The 23,548-nt window shown below is 37.2% G+C and overlaps 1 protein-coding gene across 7 annotated transcripts in view; it reads left to right on the top strand.

The window, feature by feature from the left end:
• Window positions 1–19,223, top strand: part of LOC125235140 (fasciclin-2) — a 247,584-nt gene extending 228,361 nt beyond the window's left edge. The window contains exons 2-17 of one of the 7 annotated variants that reach the window (XM_048141585.1): window positions 7,027–7,189; window positions 8,346–8,506; window positions 9,023–9,147; window positions 9,255–9,395; window positions 9,476–9,610; window positions 9,737–10,044; window positions 10,374–10,495; window positions 11,300–11,453; window positions 11,569–11,761; window positions 11,849–12,123; window positions 12,281–12,434; window positions 12,551–12,743; window positions 15,712–15,907; window positions 16,120–16,188; window positions 16,637–16,657; window positions 18,795–19,223. In XM_048141585.1, the coding sequence (XP_047997542.1) occupies window positions 7,027–7,189; window positions 8,346–8,506; window positions 9,023–9,147; window positions 9,255–9,395; window positions 9,476–9,610; window positions 9,737–10,044; window positions 10,374–10,495; window positions 11,300–11,453; window positions 11,569–11,761; window positions 11,849–12,123; window positions 12,281–12,434; window positions 12,551–12,743; window positions 15,712–15,907; window positions 16,120–16,188; window positions 16,637–16,657; window positions 18,795–18,924 (2,540 nt within the window). In that variant the 3' untranslated portion in view covers window positions 18,925–19,223. Of the gene's footprint in view, window positions 1–7,026; window positions 7,190–8,345; window positions 8,507–9,022; window positions 9,148–9,254; window positions 9,396–9,475; window positions 9,611–9,736; window positions 10,045–10,373; window positions 10,496–11,299; window positions 11,454–11,568; window positions 11,762–11,848; window positions 12,124–12,280; window positions 12,435–12,550; window positions 12,744–13,524; window positions 14,235–15,711; window positions 15,908–16,083; window positions 16,189–16,636; window positions 16,658–18,794 lie in introns of those variants that run through there. The other 6 variants (XM_048141583.1, XM_048141588.1, XM_048141587.1 and 3 more) reach the window with 6 other exon arrangements.
• Window positions 19,224–23,548: the final 4,325 nt, after the last annotated feature.

The raw sequence follows: 23,548 nt of genomic DNA, 5'->3' as shown, positions 1-23,548 counted from the left end.
TATGCGGCAAGTTAATCGCAGTCGAAGAGATGTTTCAGGGAAAAATGATTTTGAACAGGCTATTAATATTTTTGCAGACGTCCCTTGTGCTATTTGTTCCAAAGCATTATATCCACAACAGCGTTGTAAATTACAAACGGAAATGTATAGTTCGATGTTACCAGGAGAATTGGTTGATTTAGGTAACATTGTAACATGTTCTCGTTGTCACAATAATATAAGGAAACGTAAAGTTCCAACGACAGCTTATTGGAACAAAATGACAGTGGCGGCTATTCCTGAAGAATTGACAAATTTGACTAAACTTGAAGAAAGATTACTATGCAGAGTTATACCATTTTTAAAAATAATAAAATTACAAAACCGGTTCTGTCAAGATTGGTGCAAGGGTCAAGTAATATTATTTGCAAAGGACGTTGTGGAAGTAGCTGAACAGCTACCACTTGCACCAAACCAGGCGGGGCTAGTTCTTGTTGTGGAAAACCTGGAAAATTTGCAAAGTTCTCACGAATTTATTGTAGACACACATAGATTACATGAGGCTTTAACCTGGCTAATGTCTAATAATGTGCTCTATAGAGACGTAAGGGCTACTTTTCAGAGGACTATAGATATTTCTGAGATTGTACAAATTTCCGAAGACCCTATCTATGATGACATTACAACCTCATTAGCTATCCCTCAAAATAATTATGTCAATATTAATGAAAACGTTGCAATATTACAAGGTTCATTTCACCAGGCTGATTTAAGATTTGGCTCAGAATCTCGTGGCAATCAATGTACCGCGGTAGCCGCTGTTGCTTGTGCAGCATTTTGTACATTGGAACCTAATCAGTGGACCAAAAGTGATATTGATCAGATAGTAATACTTGGGGATACGTTGTATAATGAATCCATTGCTACGAGACAAATCCCAGCGTCTGGCGAAATCAATCCACAATATCTAGCTGCAAGTGATCTTGCGCCACAAATAGTCTATAATAGACAGACGCTTAACATTTCAGTGGCAGATAATATTTACAATGGTCATATAGATACCGATCGCAGTTCTGACGGTTTTCCTAATTTAAGGAATAGTCTAGAACTATTTTTTAGGGAGCATTGTTGCGGATTGCTTACAGCAAATGCCATGACCGTGGCCGTATATCGTAAAATCGAAGCTGACAATGGCACATTTTGGTTATTTGATTCCCATGCACGTGGACCTAAGGGGGGCAAAGCACCAAAGAGAGGTGCTGCTTGTTGTATGAGATTTCAAAATGTAGATGAATTACACAACATATTGCATCGTAATTTATATTTCGTTCGCGCAGCTCGAGACAATCTCAATATGAACGTTTACTCGTTAACTCCTTTGATTGTAACGCCGGAGAATCAAGTATTAGCTTCACCAGCATTGCAATCAAGGAATTCTCCACAAACAATCAATATCCAAGAACGTCTAGAGGATCAGGAGCATTCACAAGTTCTTCAGAGGGAAAGTAGTAGAAACTCTGCTAATCAAGTATCTAATCAGCAAGAAATTACATCACAGTTACCACAATTAGCTCTATCTAATACAAATACTATCGTTATTGAAACCACAAGCATGCTCCGTAGCATCGACGAATCCGTGCCTAATCTAGAAAGCGTTGTTTCTTTAGATCACAATAACGATTGCCATAACAATAACGAGATTAGATTGGCTGAGATTACAAGGAAAACAGCGCCACCTTTAAATGTTGATCGCGAAAGACGCACAGAGGAACTCGCTTGGTACAGTCTGTTTCCTGATGGGAAAAATGGTTTCGGAGAGCAACGAGATATTCCAATTACACCATTGGATTATTTTCAAAGTCGAGTAATGAGCATGGACAAAAGATTTAATCGAAATGATTATTTGTTCTTTGCTTTATCAATAGTGGAATATTACCGAGCAAAGTCGAGTGTTTCGGTATCTTGTCGCATGCGTCAGGGCCAGGGTGAGCAAACACCACAAGGACTTATAGACAATATGCATCTGACAATGAGAAATATCAGAGGTTCAGCATCTTATTGGCAAAAATGTTGTTCCGAACTTATTGCAATGGTTCGCACTTTGGGGCCTCCTAGTTGGTTTTTGACATTCTCCTGTAACGATCTTAATTGGCCTGACATGATCAAAGCTTTACTAATAGCAGATGGTCGTAATGTAAATGAAGCAGAGGGCCTCTCCTTTCCGGAGCGCTTGGATTTAGTTCAAAGACACCCAGTAGTTGTCGCTAGACAATTCACAGTTCGTGTGAATGCCCTCATGCGTTTCCTTAAACGTGATCCCGATTGTTTAGGTGGTCCAGTTGTGGATTTCTGGTACAGGATTGAATTCCAAAATCGTGGGAGTCCGCATCTACATATGCTCGTTTGGTGCGATAATATACCAGATTTTTCTACGCCGGAGGGAATCGAGGTTATTGAAAGAGTTGTCTCATGCTCTTTGAATCCCACTGACCCTATATTGCAGAAATTAATAGAAGATGTGCAAATACATAAACATACTGCCACGTGTCACAAAAATCGCAGTGATTGTTCTTGCCGTTTTGGTTTCCCAAGAGCTCCCTGCGAAACTACCGTATGTCTAGATCCTGATGAAGCATTAGGGAACAACGGCAGGTTCTGCTGTTTGAAAAGGACCGCCGAGGAAACCATGGTGAATAATTACAATGCTACTTTACTGAAATTGTGGGAAGGTAATATTGATGTACAACCTTGCGGCAACGTCACCTCAGTTTCTTATTACGTTGCTAAATACGCAAGCAAATGCGAGCCTCATGACACGGGTGAAGTTGTCCGTGAAGCAGTTGCGAAGGCCAAACGCCAAGGTGGTCCTGTTTGGGGACAACTCTTTGCAGTCTCAATGGCAATTTTGTCACAACGGCTCGTGAGTGCGGCGGAATGTGCATATCGACTTTGCCATTTGCCCCTGAAAATGTCATCACGGAAAGTAGTGTTTGTAAATAGCTGTAAGCCTGGTGAACGTTTTAGATTACTACGGTTCGATGGTGGCGATGATACAGCTATTTACAGCAATATTTTTGATCGCTACACAATGCGTCCAGATGAACTCGCAGAAATTAGCTTGGCTGAATTTGCTGTTCGATTCGAATCTGTGTCCAACTCTACGTGGAGTGAGGAGGATGGAGATCTGGAGTTAAGAGACGATGAAGCACCTCCATCTCGGTTTATTCGACTGCTTGATAATACACGGATGCGTATCAGAAATAAATCGGCAGTATTAAGAACACGATATTTCACTTTGAACAGTGATAAGGAAGCTTACTACTACAGTTTATTAGTATGTCACGTGCCATTCCGCGAAGAAAGTGAGCTCCTGCTTGAAGGAGAAACTGCCGAGGCGTGCTTCATTAGGCGTCAAATGGAACTCAGACCGCTACAGCGTAACGTGAGTGTCGAGGAATTTGCTCACGCGGAACAAGTTATACAGCAGGCTCTTGTTCAAGCAGTTGCTCTTAATGCTGCCCGCGATACACACAATAATAGTGATGACCCTCCTCCGGTAATTTGTGGCGATGAACAAAGTATGAACGACGATGACAATTATTGTGAAGACGTATCTGAAACATCCGCAATGCCCAATGATGTTTTCCTTGGAAACATAAGAGGATTAAATGTCCAGCAAAAAGATCTTTTTCAAAAAGTTTCTACGGCTGTAGAAAAAGATTTACAAGGTGAAGAGGAACAATTACTAATGTTTATCACAGGAGGTGCTGGAAGCGGAAAATCTTTCGTCCTAAAACTTCTCGTTGAACACATCAAAAGATGCTATGCACCTTCTGTCGATATTTTGCTTAGGGCTAAGTTTGTGGAAGTCGGGTCTTTGACAGGAGTTGCAGCACGTCAAATATTAGGCAAGACATTGCATTCCATATTCTCTCTCCCAATTGAAAAAAGTAACACAATGAATTACGCTAAAATATCAGGACAGAGGTTAGAGAACGAGAGACGGAAATGGCGACACATTCACTGGCTTATAATCGATGAGATTTCAATGGTTTCGTATGAAAATTTGCGAATCATTCACTTACGTCTTCAGGAGTATAAAAATAACAATAAATTATTTGGAGGAGTCCACATACTGCTTTTTGGAGATATTCTGCAACTCCCGCCTGTAAAAGGACATTGGTGTTTTATCCAACCACCTCGATTTTCAGCAGAAGTGAACCTATGGCAACAGTTTTTTGCGAGCTGACCATCAATATGAGACAACGCAATGATTTGGAGTTCATTGAACTTTTAAATAGCTTGCGAGTTGGCGATTTAACAACAGCTCAACTTCAATTATTATGTGAGCGGCGACATGTACCTTTGACAGGTGATTTTGCAGACGGGGCTGCTGTTCGCATTTTCCCTACAGTTAGACAGGTCGACGGTTACAATGACAAAATGACCACTGAAAACGCTAAAGTTCAACGCATCTACACATTCAATGCTGTAGATGAATCTCGCGAGACGGCAACGTATGGTAAGAAGCCACCAGACAACGTTATCCCTAAGGACGTCAATAACTGTGGTGGCTTCTTGCCAACCATAAAATTAGGCGTCGAATCACGAGTGATGCTGAGGCGAAACATTTCCGTTTCCGATGGACTAGTAAATGGGGCAATGGGAATTTAAAAAAAAATTAAATGGCCCGCCCTGCGCCGTGATCAGTTGGAAGAAGGAGAATTACCTGAAGCCGTCTTGATTAAGTTTGACGATGCTACTATTGGGGCTAAAATCAAAGACCACGATGGCTATGTAGCAATTTCTCCTGCTTCCACGACCTTTCAGGCACTGAGGGGATATGGAGATGTTGAAAGAAGAATGCTACCAATAATTTTAAGTTGGGCAGTAACAGTTCATAAACTGCAGGGAACAACTCTCGATAAGGCAGTTATTGATTTAGGCAAAAAAAAATTCGCTAAAGGACAGACCTATGTAGCTCTAAGTCGAGTTAAAACACTAGAAGGCATCGTTTTATCGGACTTAGATGCAAACAAGTTATTGAATAGACCCCATGACGAAAAGGCTCTTAAAGAAATGTTGAGGTTGCGCAATTTGCCGTAATTTCTTTCTCTAGTTTCTTTCATTGGTTTTCTGACACGGTTAATCTTAAATACTAAAACATAATACAATGCTGCTAGTGCCTAGCCACTGTAGCTAGTATAATTATAATTACTGAATGAGACCAAGCAACTGTCACCTCATGTGGCGGGCACAGTTCAGTGCTAGACAGTACAAGTACATAATAATATGGCTACTGTGTAAATGGACCGACGTGGCACTTACCACCAGGTAACAATTGTTATCATCTCTTATCTGTACGCAAATGCAAGCTGTTTCACTGCACCAAATGTCACTGTTCCGGATGTAAATGCATGCTGTTCTTATAAAAACACAAAAATCACTATATGTATGCCTTTAACATTTGAGGAGTTCCCTCGATTTCTCCAGGATTCCATCATCAGAGCCCGACTTGATGCCTACGGGACCATCTTGGGGTTATACCCGATCAATTCCACTGCACCAAATGCCACTGTTCTGAACTTAAATACATGCTGTTCTTATATAAAAAATAAGAAGTCGGTTAAAAAATACCAAAGTCACTATAAGTGTGTTGTTCAGATTTGAGGAGTTCGGTTCTGACCATCATCAGTTCCTCTGCACCAAATACCACTGTTCTGGACGTAAGTGCATGCTGTTCTTATAAAAATACCAAAGTCACTGTAAGTGTGCCGCTCAGATTTGAGGAGTTTTATTCTGATCATCATCTGCAGTTCCACTGCAGCAAATGTCACTGTTTCGGACGTAAATGCATGCTGTTCTTATAAAAACACAGAAATCACTATATGTATGCCTTTAACATTTGAGGAGTTCCCTCGATTTCTCCAGGATACCATCATCAGACCCCCACTTGGTGCCTACGGGACCATCTCGGGGTTATACCCGATTGAATAAAAAAAGAATTTTGAAAATCGGTCCACGTTTCTTGGAGATATCGAGTAACATACATACAAAAAAATAATAAAAAAAAAAAACATTCAGTCGAATTGAGAACCTCCTCCTTTTTTGAAGTCGGTTAAAAAGTGGAATGGCTTTTGTACTAGGACAACCAGTGTGCGTAGCCGAATGCTCAGACGCTTCACGATTCGCTCACGATTCGTGAGCGTTTCGTGAAGCGTTTGTTCATTCGGCTACGCGCACTGTATATTTAAGTCAGCACTTCATATTATTGCTAAATCTAGACTACAAAACTATTTACGAAATTAATTTATACTGAGTCTGTTTACTTGTTCTGTATAGAGGTATAAAGTTCGAAATATTTGCGGTATTGCGAAATGTTTTTCTTCGTATTTTTACGGAAACTCACGAACGTGTCCTGCTATTTCTGTCAGTCTCTGTACAATACGCACTGAAGTTTACCAAACTAGCACGACAAATACGAACGTTTCCGAAAAAATACGACGAAAAACTATAATGCACTACATCTGTAGACTGCTGTCAATATTCTGTGTACTACGACAGAGGGCTAACTAACTAAGAGTTACAACGTCACGTGCCTCGAAATAAATACCAGTAAAGTTAATTAAACAGTGCTCCGCTGCAGGCTACTAACTTTCCTGGTTTCTTTTTGATATGGCGAAATTTTCTCAGAAATATATACTGATGAAATAATTAACTTGGAGTTTTATAATTACTTTAGGGTACTTGCGGTTTTTCCTGAAATAACTTGTGTAATGCAAACCAACACAAATAACAAGCATGGTTAGAAAAAAAGTTTACAAAATCCAAACTGGAATACATTTTTCAGTTGTTTCTAAATAATCCGAACGTCGACAACATCATTTAGTTTTGCGTGACGGGAAATATTCTACTTTTAAATCCCTCATCTTTAAACCTACCAATCTCTTTCGAATGAAGACTGCTCAGAAGATAAGGATCTATCTGCCATTCAAAAATTTTCGAGTAAAGAAACATTAAATCTAACGGTATTCTCTTTGTCCCCAGGATGTTCAGCGCAGAGCCTGCAGATATTCCCGAAGCAGGAACAGCAGACTGTGGCAGTAGGCAAGTCTGTGGTGCTGACCTGCCAAGCTAACGCGCCGGATCCAGCACTAGTCACGCAGCCCCAGTGGAAGGACCCTAAGGGCCAGGTCATCAATGCTGCTTCGTAAGTACCTATGATACTACAGATATTACAGATACTCCCGAAGCAGGAGCAGCAGACGGTGGCAGTAGGCAAGTCGGTGGTGCTGACCTGCCAGGCTAACGCGCCGGATCCAGCACTAGTCACGCAGCCCCAGTGGAAGGGCCAGGTCATCAATGCTGCTTCGTAAGTACCTATGATACTACAGATATTACAGATACTCCCGAAGCAGGAGCAGCAGACGGTGGCAGTAGGCAAGTCGGTGGTGCTGACCTGCCAGGCTAACGCGCCGGATCCAGCACTAGTCACGCAGCCCCAGTGGAAGGGCCAGGTCATCAATGCTGCTTCGTAAGTACCTATGATACTACAGATATTACAGATACTCCCGAAGCAGGAGCAGCAGACGGTGGCAGTAGGCAAGTCGGTGGTGCTGACCTGCCAGGCTAAAGCGCCGGATCCAGCACTAGTCACGCAGCCCCAGTGGAAGGGCCAGGTCATCAATGCTGCTTCGTAAGTACTTATATCATAGCTACAGGTATTACATATCCAGCCGCCCGTAACCTTCATGTGGTTTGGCCTCTTTTAAAAGCATAAAGTACAGATAAAATTGGTTTTATATCATATCCAACAATCGTTTGGTAAGAATTGCAAATGGACTCGAACAAGTAATCAAAAAGTCAACGCATCCAAGCCCTCATTCGATTCTCAGCCGCAATGGGAAAACGAAAAGGCTTCACGTCATCAATACTGCATCATATCTAAAGCATTAAATACTATAATACTATTTTTTTTGTCGCTCAATAATGAGAATTATAATTCATAAATTTCAAAATCATGCTTATTGTATAATATTATCGCCTAAAATTCGTATTACTGTGCATTGAAATAAATATTTTTATATTATATATTGCGGGATTCATCTATGATTTTTAAACGCGTTTAAGGAGCCCGTCCCTTCATTATTAATTCGTTATTTTGAATTCAAAGTTATTGAATTAAAGAAATGCATCAAATCATCATCGTTACCCTCTGCACTTACAACTTTCTATTAGCTTATCTTCAGCAGCAGGGTGCACGTTCCTTAATGCTTAGTATTGTAAATCTTGACGTATTCACAATAAACACATGGGTAAATTGGGTATCTCATAATAAAACTTACATAACTATACCTCTTCAACAGCCCAAGCACTCGACCGGAGATCTACACCGAGTCGAGCCCCACGAAGCAGCTGCAGACGCTGTACATATCGTCGATCACGCCCGCCATGGCTGGGAAGTACACCTGTGTCTCCGCTTACACTAATGAGCCTATGAGCGCTGCCGTCATCTTGGACACTTTTGGTGCGTAATTTTATAGGGAAAATACATACCCCCTTATTCATAAACGTATCTATCACACCAATACATCGGAAAGGGACAAACGAACTTTATCGGCTTGATAAATTTAGTGTACGTTTATAAATAAGGGGGTTAGATGGTAAAGTTATATGAGTTACCTGGGGAAGCTCAACAGTGCGCCCAACTATATTGGCCAGTCAGTTACTCGGGACTTGTGCCTTTCTGACAGGCCGATATAGCTGAAAAATATGTGGGTTACTTGAGAATGCCAGGGATTACTTTAGAGAAAAGCAAAGAAGAGGTGTGATCAACACTATGAATGATATATCATGACCCAGCTAAATCACTAACTAAGAAAAGATAGTGATATCAAAGAAAATGAATAAAGATAAAATCATTAAACATGCAAATGTTTTCTTAAGCTATTATAAGTCCAGATCATTCAGTCCTGAAAGTACAACATCACCTGCAATGATATTTTGGTTATAATTAATTAAATAAATTACATTATTATTTCAGTTGCCATTACATGGATCAACGCTAACGAGAATCAATTCGCAACTAAGGGCAAGGACTTCAAAGTTATGTGCGAAGTAGCTGCTGAGCCTGCACCGTCCGTTGATTGGTTCAAAGAAGGAACTCCGGTAAGTTTACCAGTAATATTATTAGATTAGATGTTGCGAAGTAAAAAGGTTCATTATTTATTTTATAAGAATATAACAAAGTTAACACCGATTTTATTTTCTTTTAGATCTCGACTGGCGACAGATATGTTATTCACGCCAATGGTCTACTAATCAAAAACATCGAAGAAAGTGACGATGGAACATACACTTGCCGAGCTGTTGTCATCCAAACCGGTGAACTTGCTGAAAGGAATATCAAACTTGAAGTAAGTAACAAAATAGAAGAAAAACAAATAAAAGCAGCAAACTTTTTAGTACAAATATTAATATTAACAATTGATTCTAGGTTTATACTGCACCAGAGATGGAAGACCGTGAGCCAAGAGTGGAAATTAAAGAAGGAGGATCTGCTGCTATCACGTGCAAAGCTAGAGGAAAACCCCCGCCAAAATACTCCTGGATTAAAGCATCGACACGAGAGGTAAGTTTGCCAAAAACTTGTGATTCTCATTAAAAAAAAGTATAGTGTGATTATCATTATCAACACATCCGCTAGTAAGAAAGTGAGAAAAACAGATCATCAAGATAATTTGTGTTTTCTTTGCAGAACTTGGCTAGTACATCTCGATTTAGCGTAAATGAAATCACTGGATTGCTAACATTCGATAGAGTCGAAGCAGGAGATTACGGTAAATACATATGCAGCGCTGTCAACCAAGCTGGTCAAAACGAAACTGAAATCGAAGTAGAAGTGCTTGTTCCTCCGAAGATATTCGAGTTGCAAAATATGACTGTTGCTGAAAAGGCCGAAGGACGGTTGGAATGCAAAGCTACAGGACGACCTGCGCCTCGGATTAGGTTCCGCAAACATTCTAAGACCGAACCTTTTGTTAATGGACCTAACGATGATGGAAGGTAAGTCACAGTATTATTACTAAAGGATAACATTCTACAGTTCAGAATATGTGGAGCAAAACAAAACACAAATACTAAAATATAGGTCGACCTTTGCTTGTAAAAATCAGACAGAGATTTAAAAACTCATTTGGTCATATAAATTACTTCGCCAATATGTTGCGAATAGCATTGTTTTCCGTGTTCTCTCCTTTGTTTTTAAACAATTTAGTATTAGCATTGAAACCTAACAAGTACAATCCATATTCAATTTCTATTATTTTATTTGGCTGACATCAGTGTTAGTTCATAATCATGCATCATATTGATTTAGCGTTGTATTGTTTCAGAATAAACATTGAAACTACCACTCATCAAACCGGTGATCAAATGCAAACTAGTGCAGTAATTACTATTTCCAGTGTAAATAGAACAGATGATGGTTTATACGAATGTATAGCTAATAATGACGGTAAGTGAATAACAAAAAGGCACTTACAAAGGCAAAGCCAAATTTGAGAAAGAAACTAAAAAAATCCGGACAAGGGTATTTTAAGTCTACACCGTGTTTCACTTAACACTAAAAACCTGAAAACCGTTTGTTCAGAATCGAGAGTAGAATCGATTGAGCTATATCTTGATGGGGGTAAAATTTTTATTTAAATTAGTACTATTCGTTATTTTTTACGTGCCTATTCTATTGTATTCGTAATACAACATTGTCTATATCGCATTGCTAGAGGTTGTTAACCTTTTTCAGTATTTAGGGTTATTAATACTGGCTGGTTACTTGGACGATTTTTTTTCCGCTACGAGTTTGACGTTGTTTGTCAGTTTAATCGTAATGTTTATCATAAATCATAACAAATTGAACTCGTACGTAATTACAACCTTGTCATTTTGAATATTGGGTTTAAATTTGCTTACTGCGATTACCTGTACAATTTGAAGTTTACTTTGACAAAGCTTTAAAGTGTTTTACAGTGACATCTTAGCTGTCTATTGGTAAACCTTATGTCGTTGCAGTAAAGTACACAAATAAATAGTTTTATGGTTTATGATTGTAGTTAGCAATTATTTTATTGAGTGTAGAGCTAAAAGTCAAGTAGAGCTGTACAGAAAATTAAAAATTCAATTAAAAAAAAAGTAATCATCAGATGAAAAGATGGATACTCTAGATGAGTTTAAAAAAATTAAAATCAGTTGGGGTGTCTGAGGTTTTGAGTGATACCGGAAACACGTTGTATAAGGGATTCTGATTGAAAATTGTTTTTAGGTGGCGAAGCAAGGAAGAATGGACATCTGATGGTTGAATTCCGACCTGTGTTTAATCCTAATCAAAATATCCCATTGGTTTGGAGTTGGAATTCACAACCAGCTAATATCAGTTGTATTGCAGAGAGTATTCCTAACGCAACTATCAAATGGAGGTAAGAATTCTGCTAGTGTGCCAAATTCGCAGTTGATACTTATGAGTACACATAATATTGAGCCTCTAGTTTAATGAAGAACAGTAACACTAAATACGTTTATTTCTTTCCTCAGATTCCATGAACTGGACTTGGTAGAAACTCCCCATGTAAGGATCTATGGAGCAGGGCCTTACAGCACCGTAAGAGTAACACCAACTGCCCGAAGTCTGTATGGACATTATAAATGCATCGCCACGAACCGACACGGAGAAGCGGTTCATTCCACTGAGCTTAGGGAAGCCTTTGTACCAGGACCTGTCACTCAAGTAAGCATTACTTTTAAAGATTGTATTACTAAGATAGAAATTTTGAAATGATGGGTATTTATGTAAGTCTTTCCATTTTTCCTCCAGGTGCGTCAAGAAATACTAACAGCTACGTCAGTAACATTCAACATTGTGGGACCTGCTGAAGAAATGAACCCACCGATTCTGGCTTTCACTGCTCAGTACAAAGAGAATGGCAATTACGATTGGAACTTTGCCAAGAACCGAACTTGGTCTGTGAGCTCTCCGTACGTGGTGGAGGATTTGAAACCGATGTTCACCTACGATTTTAGATTTGCAGCAGTAAATATAGTTGGAGGTGGTAGCTGGGGAGCGCCAATTACTGTTATCATGCCAAGGAGGTAACTGAAAGCTTTTTTTATACAAATAATATATCCATTTTATTACAAATAATTCCAACTGCTCTATTTAAATTCCTTGTCCTACTCAATTTTTCATTACAATTTATTTGCTTCAGACTTGCAATTTATTTGCTTTAACTGACTTCTTTATATTTAGGTCACCACCTGAGCAACCGAAATGGAGACAACCACCCACTCCCAGTCCCGAATCACTGCAGCACGGGAAATATGCTGATAGATATGAACTGCAATGGAGAATTCCAGCTCATAACGGAGAACCCATCGATATGTATGAAGTCAGCTATTGTCCAGTAAGTATTCAGCCAGCCAGTAAGTATTCATATGATGATGCAATTAATGAGTTTAACGTCAACAAAACCAGCATCTTTAAATATGATAATATATAAAGGAGTGTGCTTTTTATCAGGTGCTGAAAGTGAGCGGTGAATGGCGAGAATCATCTGAATCTCTGTGCGTTACACAAGAACTGAAGTCATATGAAGCTATAAATTACGAAGTGACCGGTTTACAACCCGACACCCGCTACCGAATGAGTGTTCGCGCCCACAATATCTTGGGCTACTCTAAGCCCGCTACTCTCTATGTCCAGACCGCTCTCGGTGAGTACCAAGAGACTAACGAAGTACCTCTCCGAGCTGGCTTTTACGACGTCTATACAGCTCCTAACCCATTATACCCATCAGCGGCGTCTTCTGCTGCATCTTCTTTATTGTTCACTTTTGCCTTAGTGTCTTTGTTTTTGTGATGTGTGATCCATATTTTGATTCAGTGCACGTAACTTTTGAAAACTATGACGCTGCAACTTAGTTTATTGTTTGGAATTAGATTTTCAAATGATTTGATTTTGTGTAAGTACAATGATTTTCGTACTCATTTTGTAAAAATCTTCTTTTGATTTTAAGTAGTGTTCATTTCATTGTTTGATTCATTTATTTTTTACCAGTGCTGTACCAATTTTTGTATTGATCATTTTATTCCGCTATTATAGTCGGCTTTTGTCATTCTTATATCTTGCCTTAATTTATCATACATACACAAACTTTTATATATTATAATGAGTCATTGAAGGTACAAAATATGTAATAACCATGATTTGTATGTGATTTGTTTTTAAATTGATTAAGTTGGCATGTGTTTATATGTGACTGTGAGTTATTGATTTTGCATTTATAAGTATTTGATTTGGATTATTAGTACATTTACTATGATTTGTATTTAGAACATTTTCCTTATGTTTAGAATTGAGGACATTATATTATGTTGGTGTTAATTTATTATGACTGGTGAGTTATTTTTTCTTATTTTCATATTTTTTTAATATTTTGATCACATAATATTTACCTTATTATATGCAATATTATCATAACAAATGTTTTCTAGGTAACCCAAATGGAAGTCCAACAAATATCAGGTGGACTAAAACGGATATCCTGATCACTATTTTCCTAACAAAGTATTTAGTATAAAAACAATAATATATGTAGTCAATCATCAGCTTAAACTAAATTAAGATGACTGTTGTTAAATAACTAGAAAAAGACTCGTTGTGATAAGCAATACGTTGGTTTGTAAATAAGTGTATAATTTACGTTAGATATCATCAAATGATTTGTTATAAAGTTTTCTAAGTAAAAAATATCATTAACGAAATTAAAACTAAGAATTTAATGATTTTTTATCTTCATTGAGTGTTTATATTATGTGTCAAAGAAGTCTAAGTACTGAATTAGATAGAATAAATTGCTAATAAATTAACACTGCCAAAATATAACGAATGTCGTATTAGTGTACATTAATAAATATGCGTAATGTTAAGGTTTTGAAACTTCGTGAGTTGCAAATATGTGTGTACGAGTTTTGATAACTATTTTAACTTTTATTAGAATATTGTGAAAATCGATAGTTATATTTAGTAGTGATATTGTGAAGGATGTCGTCCAGCAGAATGATTTAGGTAGAAATGATCTATTGAAAGTAATAGCGTATAAGATATCAGCTAGGCAAAAGATATTTGAAAATGAAGGATTGGAATGTGATCTGTTAGAAAAAACGACCAATGTCAAAAATAATAAATGTTTCCAAAACAAAAATACCTTCTCATTTTTTGTTTGATGTAATGAATGGAGTACTGTTATGGCAACCGTAATTCATTCCTGAGTTCCATCATCGATTTGTGTTAGTTTGAAGGTTCCCTTTACCCCTAGAAAACCCCCCGAAAGAAAGCTGTCAAGATGCTTATCAAGAAATTAATTCATTAACCTCTGAATTTCATTCATTCGACCAGTGTTTGTGTCGCCCTGACCGCATCCGGGTAAATATACTTTGTATTGATAAATAGTTACTAGTTAACAACTCTGCTGTATAGTTTCCCTTGGAATGACCTAATTACTATACTGCATGATCCACTTAGCTGTGTACACCTTCAAGCAAATATACCCTTAGCATGGTCATAACTACCTACTTCTATATTCAAATATTATCCAATTAAAATAACATAGCCAATCATACTTCCATTTCATAAAAATGTTTTTTTATTATCCAGCCTTTTAGAGGATATCAATGTAGCATTGAGTATATTAATGGGTCCGTAGGTTATCATGTAGTTTCCCTTTTTATTTTCATCCACGCATGGATTGTTCAACTCAGATCTTGAAACTGCCAATTATACAGATTTGGTCAAGTTACAGTATTCAAAATTTACAATATCTCCCGTATCTGGCAGTTTCATTACGCATACACTTTTAAAATTTTTGTTACTGGTATTTCATTGTTGTTTGAAGTTATCAAAAATGGCAACACCTATAGATGAAACGGATTGATAAATTCAAATGGCTAATGACCATTACTTAAATGTTTTAGGGTATTTATTACGGTGATGGTTCTATAGATTCCCATCAATGTTGTTTTTATACACGTCTTTTTTAACGATTACAACTTAGACTTCGACATTCGCTTCAATAGTTCAAAGTTGTGATGGGGTTTGAACATTATTTATGTTGCGTTTATTGATATTAATATTAATTGGAATGTTTGCATCTTGACAACTTTTCTTTTTATTTTTATATGAAGTATAATCATTATTATTTGTGCATCATTGTCTATCATTTTCAATATCATCATTTTTCATTCATTCAAACCCCATTCCATTCTAGCGGAGAGCTTTCTTAATTGACTATCTGAAATGTATGTTATTGAAGTTCCTTCTTCGGTGATTGGGTGCACGTGTTCTTCAACAGAAAGCACTCCTCTATTGTCACCATTGAGATTGTAATGAATGTTTGCTTCGAGATCACAACGTCGTAGCAAATTAATAATTATTATGTAGGTTTACTTATGCACCAATTCTCCGTTTGCATTTATTACAATCACGTTCACGTCATTAACATTACAGCTTTTGCGACGTGATGCACAAACTAACCGTTATAGGAGCAGTAGACTCTTAAAATCTTAAATTTTACTTTCATACGTACTGTTTGTTAAACTTATGTAATTTTTTTACAGCAGCGTCTACTGCTCTTTCTAAATCATATTCTCTTATAGTTTTTTCTAACTATTCTACTCTTGCAGGTGTACCCTTCTCTGGATATGCTCCGTCTCAACTGTTATCAAGTGGCGCCATCATCGGACTGGCTTTAGCCGGTGTCTTCCTCTGCCTTCTTATCGTGGATCTCCTGCTCCTCTGCTTCAGGCGCCAAGGGGTCATCGCCACTCTCTGCGGCAAACGTGGCAAGAAACATAAGGACGACGAAGCCAAGTTGGGAAGGTAAAGAATTAAATTCAATTCTTTTGTCAGTTTTCATTACTATATTTTTTTGATTAATGATGACATTAACATCACTGTCCGTCGATATGTTAACAATCATTTTCCTCGTGTTTACGTGATTCGTTTAGTTTCCTTCCTAAGTGTTAGTGTCGATGAGAGATGTTTCTGCCCGCTAGTCTGTACGGTTGGCGTTTCCCGCTCCCTTATTGCAGCACGAAGCCGCGCGCGCCCCCGTCCCCCGCGCCCTTGCCGCCGCCCGTCAAGCTCGTACCGACTCCGACGTAAGGCTCTAGTTTGACTGCATGCTTTGTTTGTGCGGATGCCGCCACCGGCTAATAACTAAATTATTAGCCTTTGGCCTTTGTAAATATTGACCGAAGCCTTGCGCTTGCCCAAGCCTCGTGTAAATACAGATTTAGTTTAAAAGCGTACATATTAATTCTGCTTGATTTAATTATGCTGTGTAATTAGAAATCTGTGTAAATACGTCCTGTTCTAGATAGATCAATATCGACTTGAAAATTAATTAAAGCTTCGGAAATGTTCTTGTATGAATCGTGAAATTACGTTTGTTGTGCCAGTTGCCTGGAACATCTCTTACGACCTTTCATAATTTCAAGTTTGGTTTGTTTTTCATTAACATTAATTTAAAAAAATGCACCTTGTTTATATTTGCACTGAAAACTAATAATAATTGTCTCTCCTCACGCTGCCTTCCGGCCACCATAGCTATGTCCCGACCACGCCAGTGTAAGAAAACTTTCCTAATAATTTCACTCCAGTTCACTGAAAAACATTAGCATTGTATTAGTTGCCTTGTATTGTATGCTTTGACGTTTGTATGCTTTGATAGTTCACCCTTCGTTTAGGCACTGGTCCCACCGCGAGCTAGTAAGCTATGAGCTATCGGCTATAAAAACGAATAAAATATAAGCACTCCCGTGTAAATAAAAGAGACACGGCGATGTTTGTTGTTACTCGCCCAGCGGTGAGCTATCAAAATCGCCGTGTCTCTTTTATTTGCACGGCAGTGCTTATTTCTTTTGTTCGTTTTTATAGCCGATAGCTCATAACTTACTAGCTCGCGGTGGGACCAGTGCTTGAGCCTCATAATCCCTTTTGAAAGACTACATGACGTCATTTGAAGATTTAATTAATTAAGTACTATGAAGTTCAGATTTTGCTTAAATTATTACTTATATATTGTATAGATAAAAGACAAAATGCTGTTGTGTAGGTTTTAAAATGGATTCTCATATTTACTTTTGTATAAAGTACTGCGTTTTACTGAAAAGCTTTTTTGTGTCATTTTGCAAGATGTATATGTTGGTTTTGCAAATTAAAACTGTAAATAATTTGCCATCACTTTATGAGTGAGTGAAGTGAAGTGAGTGTGAAGTGAAGTACGAGTGTACTTGATGCTGATTTTCCTTTGTCAATTTGTAGTTTTATGTTCAAACCGTATTCTGTAATCATTTTAAACAATATGGCATTCAAACTTTCACTACCTCATCTTGATTTTATATTGATGGACATGGACATTACTCTTTAGTACCTACATCTCCGTGAAACAAATAAAACGTTGATTTGTTTAGTTGACCATGAAGATAAAAGTATAATTTTTGAAGTTTGAGTACCACACATAATCTGATAAAAAATCGCGGATAATTCGATCCGAAAGTCTAAAGAAAGAATATACGTAGGCAAATCTGCTATTGCAACTAAGGTGACGGACCCAATCATGGACAGTTTAAGAAAAAAGCTGTTTTTGACTGATAAATGCAAATCTCGACTGTTAAATCTTGGGGTCAATTGCAACTAATTCATTTTTTCCATTATTACACTATAATGTTGAGTTATACATGTATCCACTGAACACGCCTACCATATATAACCGGTGGACACTCTATTTAATAATGCAAACATTGTAAAACATGGAAAAAATGGTCTAGTTACATTTGCCCACCAGTCCAGATTTGCCCCGCTGTACCTTATTTATACTTGCTAAATAAGTGTTGAAAACATCAGACATAAGGAGATAGGCCTGGACTAGAAAAATAATTGCCAAGCCTTCTTCATTGTCTATTAAAATAATAATTCAGTTTCCATCAAAGTATAATATATGGAAAGATAAAAACCTGAGTAAATATCTACATAATTATTAGCAAATTTTGTATAATAAGAAACAAATTAATAAATGCGGCCTGTAATATAAGTACATGTTGCAGAGAAATGGCCAAAACAGAGATTTGATCAAATCTCTAAGGGATATGATCAAATCACGCAGGATGTCAAAATGGCGAATCCATTTCATCATTTCTCTAGAAAATTTCAGTCATTTGACTAAATCCCTGACTGTGTTTAGTGAAATCACAAAATCGGCCAATAGACATGGCACGTTTTGTCATTTCACTAGATTTGTTTAGCGATTTGATAAAATCCCTGAACCACAGCAGTAAGTTGACGAAACGAGCTTATAAAGTCAACTTGTTTTATCATTTCGCGACGAAACCTGTCCAGAGATTTGATCAAATCACCATATTTATTATATGTATTGTATACCATATTTCAGTTAAGACTTTATCATTTCCCTAAATTCGTTTAGCAAAAATGTTAAAAGAAATTGACTTTTTGAGTTCGTTTCGTCAACTTACTGCCTGCATCTTGCGTGATTTGATCATATCCCTTAGAGATTTGATCAAATCTCTGTTTTGGCCATTACCCTGCGACATACACATGTAAAGTCGTCTGGTGATTGGGTAAAGAAAGCTTTGATTATCCACTCGCAAAAACTCAATTTAAGAATTGAATCTCCATACTTAGTGGTGGGTCACGTAGAAAATAATACAATAGAAAGACAAATTATTAACAATTTATACTTTTACAGAGATGAAAAGGAGCCTCTTAAAGACACCGCTGAAGATGCACTTAAAAGGAACTCGTCTGTAGAATTCGACGGCCGACGAGTGTACGCCACTAGCGGGGGCCCCATCATTGGCAAAAACTCCGCGGTTTAATCTATTCCACTCCGATATTGGATACATTTTGTGCCAAGAACGACTTATTTGGCTTAGGAACAGCGATAACCTTAAAATAAAACTCATATTGTAAGAGTTGGCAAGAGATACCGTTTAATGTGACGCTTTTTAAGTTTTATGCTGAAACTTATGTCGTTCTTGGCTTTCTGGATACGTCTCATGTAGTTTTATGTAATTTCTAAGCTCTATTTATAATCTACGCGAGTATGGGACTGTACACATACCTGGGGCCCATTTCTCAAAACTGAAAGTTTCAAGTTATAAGCGGAAGTCTCTTTTCAACTCTTTTCAACTTGTCATCATTAGACACTTTACAAAATGACAACCACTTGTCAAAAGGGTCATCAATACAATTATAAATTGTAACTTGTAGCTTCGAGAAATGAGCCCTATACCTTTAATTATGTGCATGTTGCATAGACATACCTTACAGCCGCGGCTGATCCATACAAGCGGATTCCCACAGGCTTGCCTAAAATTGATTACTAGTAAAGTACCTAATGTAAAGGTAGCTTTCTTTTTGCTCAGTGTTGCCTAGCAGATATTTTCACCACCGCCAAAGATTGCCATTTCTCAAAGTGTTTATCTAGACGTCACTAGATAGACACTTTCGTTACTCTACAGTCTACAGGCAGAGTAAAAATTTAAGTTTTTTTTTTTTTGCACGTGTGCAGTTCCTTGTATCGTATTACCTGTGAGAAAGCTTGTATAGATGTGAGCGTGACCAGTATTTTACAACTGCCAAAACGAATTTGTTACTTTATTATTAAGTACATACGTAAGCAGCTTTACTATGTCTTTAGATATAATTATTTATTATCACTGTATCTTTATCATATCGCTTATATTTCGCATTTTATACGCAACTGTATCCACCGAACGCGAATGTCTCAAAAGTAGAATAAATATTTCGATCTTTTTACACTATAGCCGTTTATTAAGGTACAAAACGTGCCTTCTAGAGTATGTACTTTGTAATGAGGGTATTTTTTATATTTAAGTGTACATACACAATAGTTAGGATTTGACAACACAATAATTAAAGCTCGGTCACACATGCGCGTTTTGAGAGAGCAGCGTTAGCGGAGGGCAATGATGGCGGTGCGCCGGACAGAGCAGATTGCGAGCGTATTCAAAGCGGATTCGAATTCGGAGCGTATTTGAAGCGCTCCGCGCGCATTCTGGACATGGTAACTTCGAATCCTATATTTTACAATTGTAAACTTCTAATAAGTATTGAATGAGACATAAGAAATCAAAACAACATTTTGGAATAGAACAATTAGCTAAATGGTTAACATTTAATCCATATTCAGATAAATCCAAAGGTGTTATGTGTGACCGCGCGAGCGTATTCAGAGACGATCGGCGGCGCATGTGCTGCGCTCGCATTCAGCGCGCATTCAGCGCGCATTCCGCTCCGCTAACGCTACGCTATCAAAACGCCCTATGTGTGGCCGAACCTTTAGTAACCTGAATTTTTACCTTTCGATTTTTTACATCACGGTTAAAAAAGTACCTAATTATGTAACCTAATATATATTAGAATTAATTATTTATCAGTTACACATGTATGTCTCTCTAATCTTATAATTATTTTTTATGCCTTTTAGTGCTTTGCTATGACGAAAATGTACCGCTAGCAAAACATTAAAGAAAGATCAAATACTGCTGAGTAAGTACCTTAGTCTCATGAATTGGTACAGTCAGCAAAAAATACCTCTACAATGTTTTAGCTTAAAGAAAATATAGCCGCTATTATTATTTTAGATTAGGCTTGTAAATAAACTAATTTTAAATTCTGTAAATATTTTCTAGATTAAATCTCTTGTTTTATTATTTTAGCTTTAAATAATTCGAGTCACGGAATAGCAACTTAAACTTGAAAGTGACTCCAAAATTATGCGAAATTACTTGCTTTATACTACAAATAAGCTTTTAATTCATATTGTGTTTAATTTTATAAACATAATGCAGTTCACAAATAAATGTTAGTGTAAACGGTATGGCCGAAAATCGGGAACAAAGAGCAAAAAACACTATTCAGTATAATATTTTTTTTTTAATGGGAAAACTTTTTCATATGTTTCATAAGAAAGTATAAGAATTCTGACAAGGTATGAAAAATCGCCGAAAACTTAAGATTAAGTTAAATAAGGAACGTATCAGCTTTGATAAATATTGTCTTCTGTCAAATAATTATTGGAATTAATTACGTAAAATTGAATTTCTAAAAATTAGATTCAAAGATGAATGAAAATGGATTTGTATCAAGTTTTTTAGGTATAGTTTCAAATCAGATAAAAATATAATTGTAGTCGGGTAATTTCACGTAAAAGAGTAAATACATTATTTTAGTGATTGTTTATTAAGTGTGCAAATATGTGACATTATCTTGGTAAAGGGACCTTGTGAGTAAATTATTTATTTATTAAAAACACTTAAATAAAAATTCCATATAATAAATATCATAACCGATTAAAAATAAAAATTAAACTAAAAATCTAAATCTAAGGAGGGCCCCTGAGGCATAGTGCCCAAGATGCTTGCACCTTATTGTCGGTGGCGCTTACGTCCCGCGGCGTCGTATTTGTACACGAACATCGCTCCAAATACTATATAAACTCTAGAGTTAATACGTGCAGCTTCTGACGTTTCCCATACATTGGAACGGCAACAATTTTACTAGCGCCATCTAGCGGTACGAGTTGATCAAAGTAGTTGTTCAGACTTTTATTTTAGTAAATTAAAATAGAAAATGCTATTACTTGATCTACTTTAACATTTTTAGACGGAATAAAACAAAAAAATAAGAATATGTGACTTTTTTTAATTTTATACTGTATGAAACTAAACTATTTCGATCAACTCATGCCGCTAGGAGCGCTAGTGTGCATGTTGCCAACTTTGGCACCAAGCTGCACGTATTAACTCGTAGAGTTTACATAGTATTTGATCGCTCATAACGCCGTAAGCGCCATCGACAATAAGGTCCCTTTACCCAGATAATGTCACATATAAGTATCAATAAAACTATCTAGATAAGTATAACACTTTATTTTCATCATAAATAAATAAACGTGTAATGATAAGTGGTCACTTTCATTACAGTTAACACCCAGCCACGACATTGGTCTAAGCGCGACAGCGGTGAGCGGCAGGCATACGTACGAATGAAAAGTCCCATCGCTGTGTCTCGCTCCAATGTATGGCCGACGCTCACCGCTGCCGCGCTTAGACCAATGTCGTGGCTGAGCCGTTACGTGGAATTACCCAGAACTGTCATCCAAAAACACGTAAAGGAAAGAAAACCGAATTTTCTTAAATTATATTGTAATATCGAAGCTTAAATACGTTATCGCATGTAATGTCTGTCTGTATGGATGTCTGTATGTCTGCTTGACGGATATCGGTGAAGAATATTACTGAAGCACATTTTTATAAAAAAATAAATGTCTCAAAATTTTATGATTGTATCATTTCTACCCTCTAATTTAACTAGGAGTAGTTTAAAGTATTTGAGGATATGAGGAAGAAAGATGTGAGTGTTGAGATGACGAAAGATAGAGGAGAATGGAAGAGGAAGACGTGTTGTACCGACCCCACATAACGTGGGATAAGGGTAGGAGGAAGAAGAAGAAGAGTTTAAAGTATTTGAGGAGTCAAATATCTTGGGCAAGTATTTCAAACGTATGTAGGACGTATAAAATGTAATTAGATAACTTTTACTTAAAATTGAAATATTTTTTTTATCCATACAAATTAATTCGGCCCGCAACGTAATGCAAACACACTCCCGTTAAACGCTCGTTGACAGTTGTCATTGATTGTCATCGCAACCACGTTTACAGTACATTGCTGCTGAGATTTTTTTCAAAAATTCATTATGGGGTGAAAATTAAGAGTAAATCAAAAACACCTCTTAATTAATGATAACAATATTGAATTATACGCCTGGTTTCATTTATCGCCCTTATTACGTTTACGCGCTGTATATCGAATAATATTACTTATCACTATCAGTTACCAAGTACCAACTTTTCATTTTATTTAGAACTAGCTTTTGCCCGCGGCTTCGCTCGCGTTAAATTCGAAAATTGTGGAATGCTCCATACAAACTTCCACCCCCCATTTTAGGGAGGTGGGGGGTTAGAAAGAGACAGAAAGTAGCCTATGTCACTCCGTCCCTCCAACTGTCTCCACTTAAAAAATCACGTCAATTCCCATTTATAATATTGATATGGATTTCGTTCATAATACAGAGTGTAACAAAAATGGTGGTGATCCGTTTAAGGGCGTACTCAGTATCGTATTCTTATCAGGAAAAAGTAGAAGAAAATTTTTTTTCGCTAAAAAAATTTTCACTTTTGTATGAGCCGGGCCGCGCGAATCGGTCGATATAATACAAAGATAAAAAAAAAATTTGCGAAAAAAAATTTTTATCCTACTTTTTCCTGATGAGAATACGATACTGATTACGCCCTTAAACGGATCACCACCATTTTTGTAACACCCTGTATATCCTTCGTCTGACAAGCAACTCGTTCAAAACTCAATAATGACACCATATCGCACCTTTAAACAAGGGTGACCATAATTTCAA

Source organism: Leguminivora glycinivorella, chromosome 17 (assembly GCF_023078275.1).
Source record: "Leguminivora glycinivorella isolate SPB_JAAS2020 chromosome 17, LegGlyc_1.1, whole genome shotgun sequence".
Lineage (NCBI taxonomy): Eukaryota > Metazoa > Arthropoda > Insecta > Lepidoptera > Tortricidae > Leguminivora > Leguminivora glycinivorella.
The sequence above is the reverse complement of the archived record's forward strand: the minus strand, read 5'-3'. Positions and strand labels throughout refer to the sequence as shown.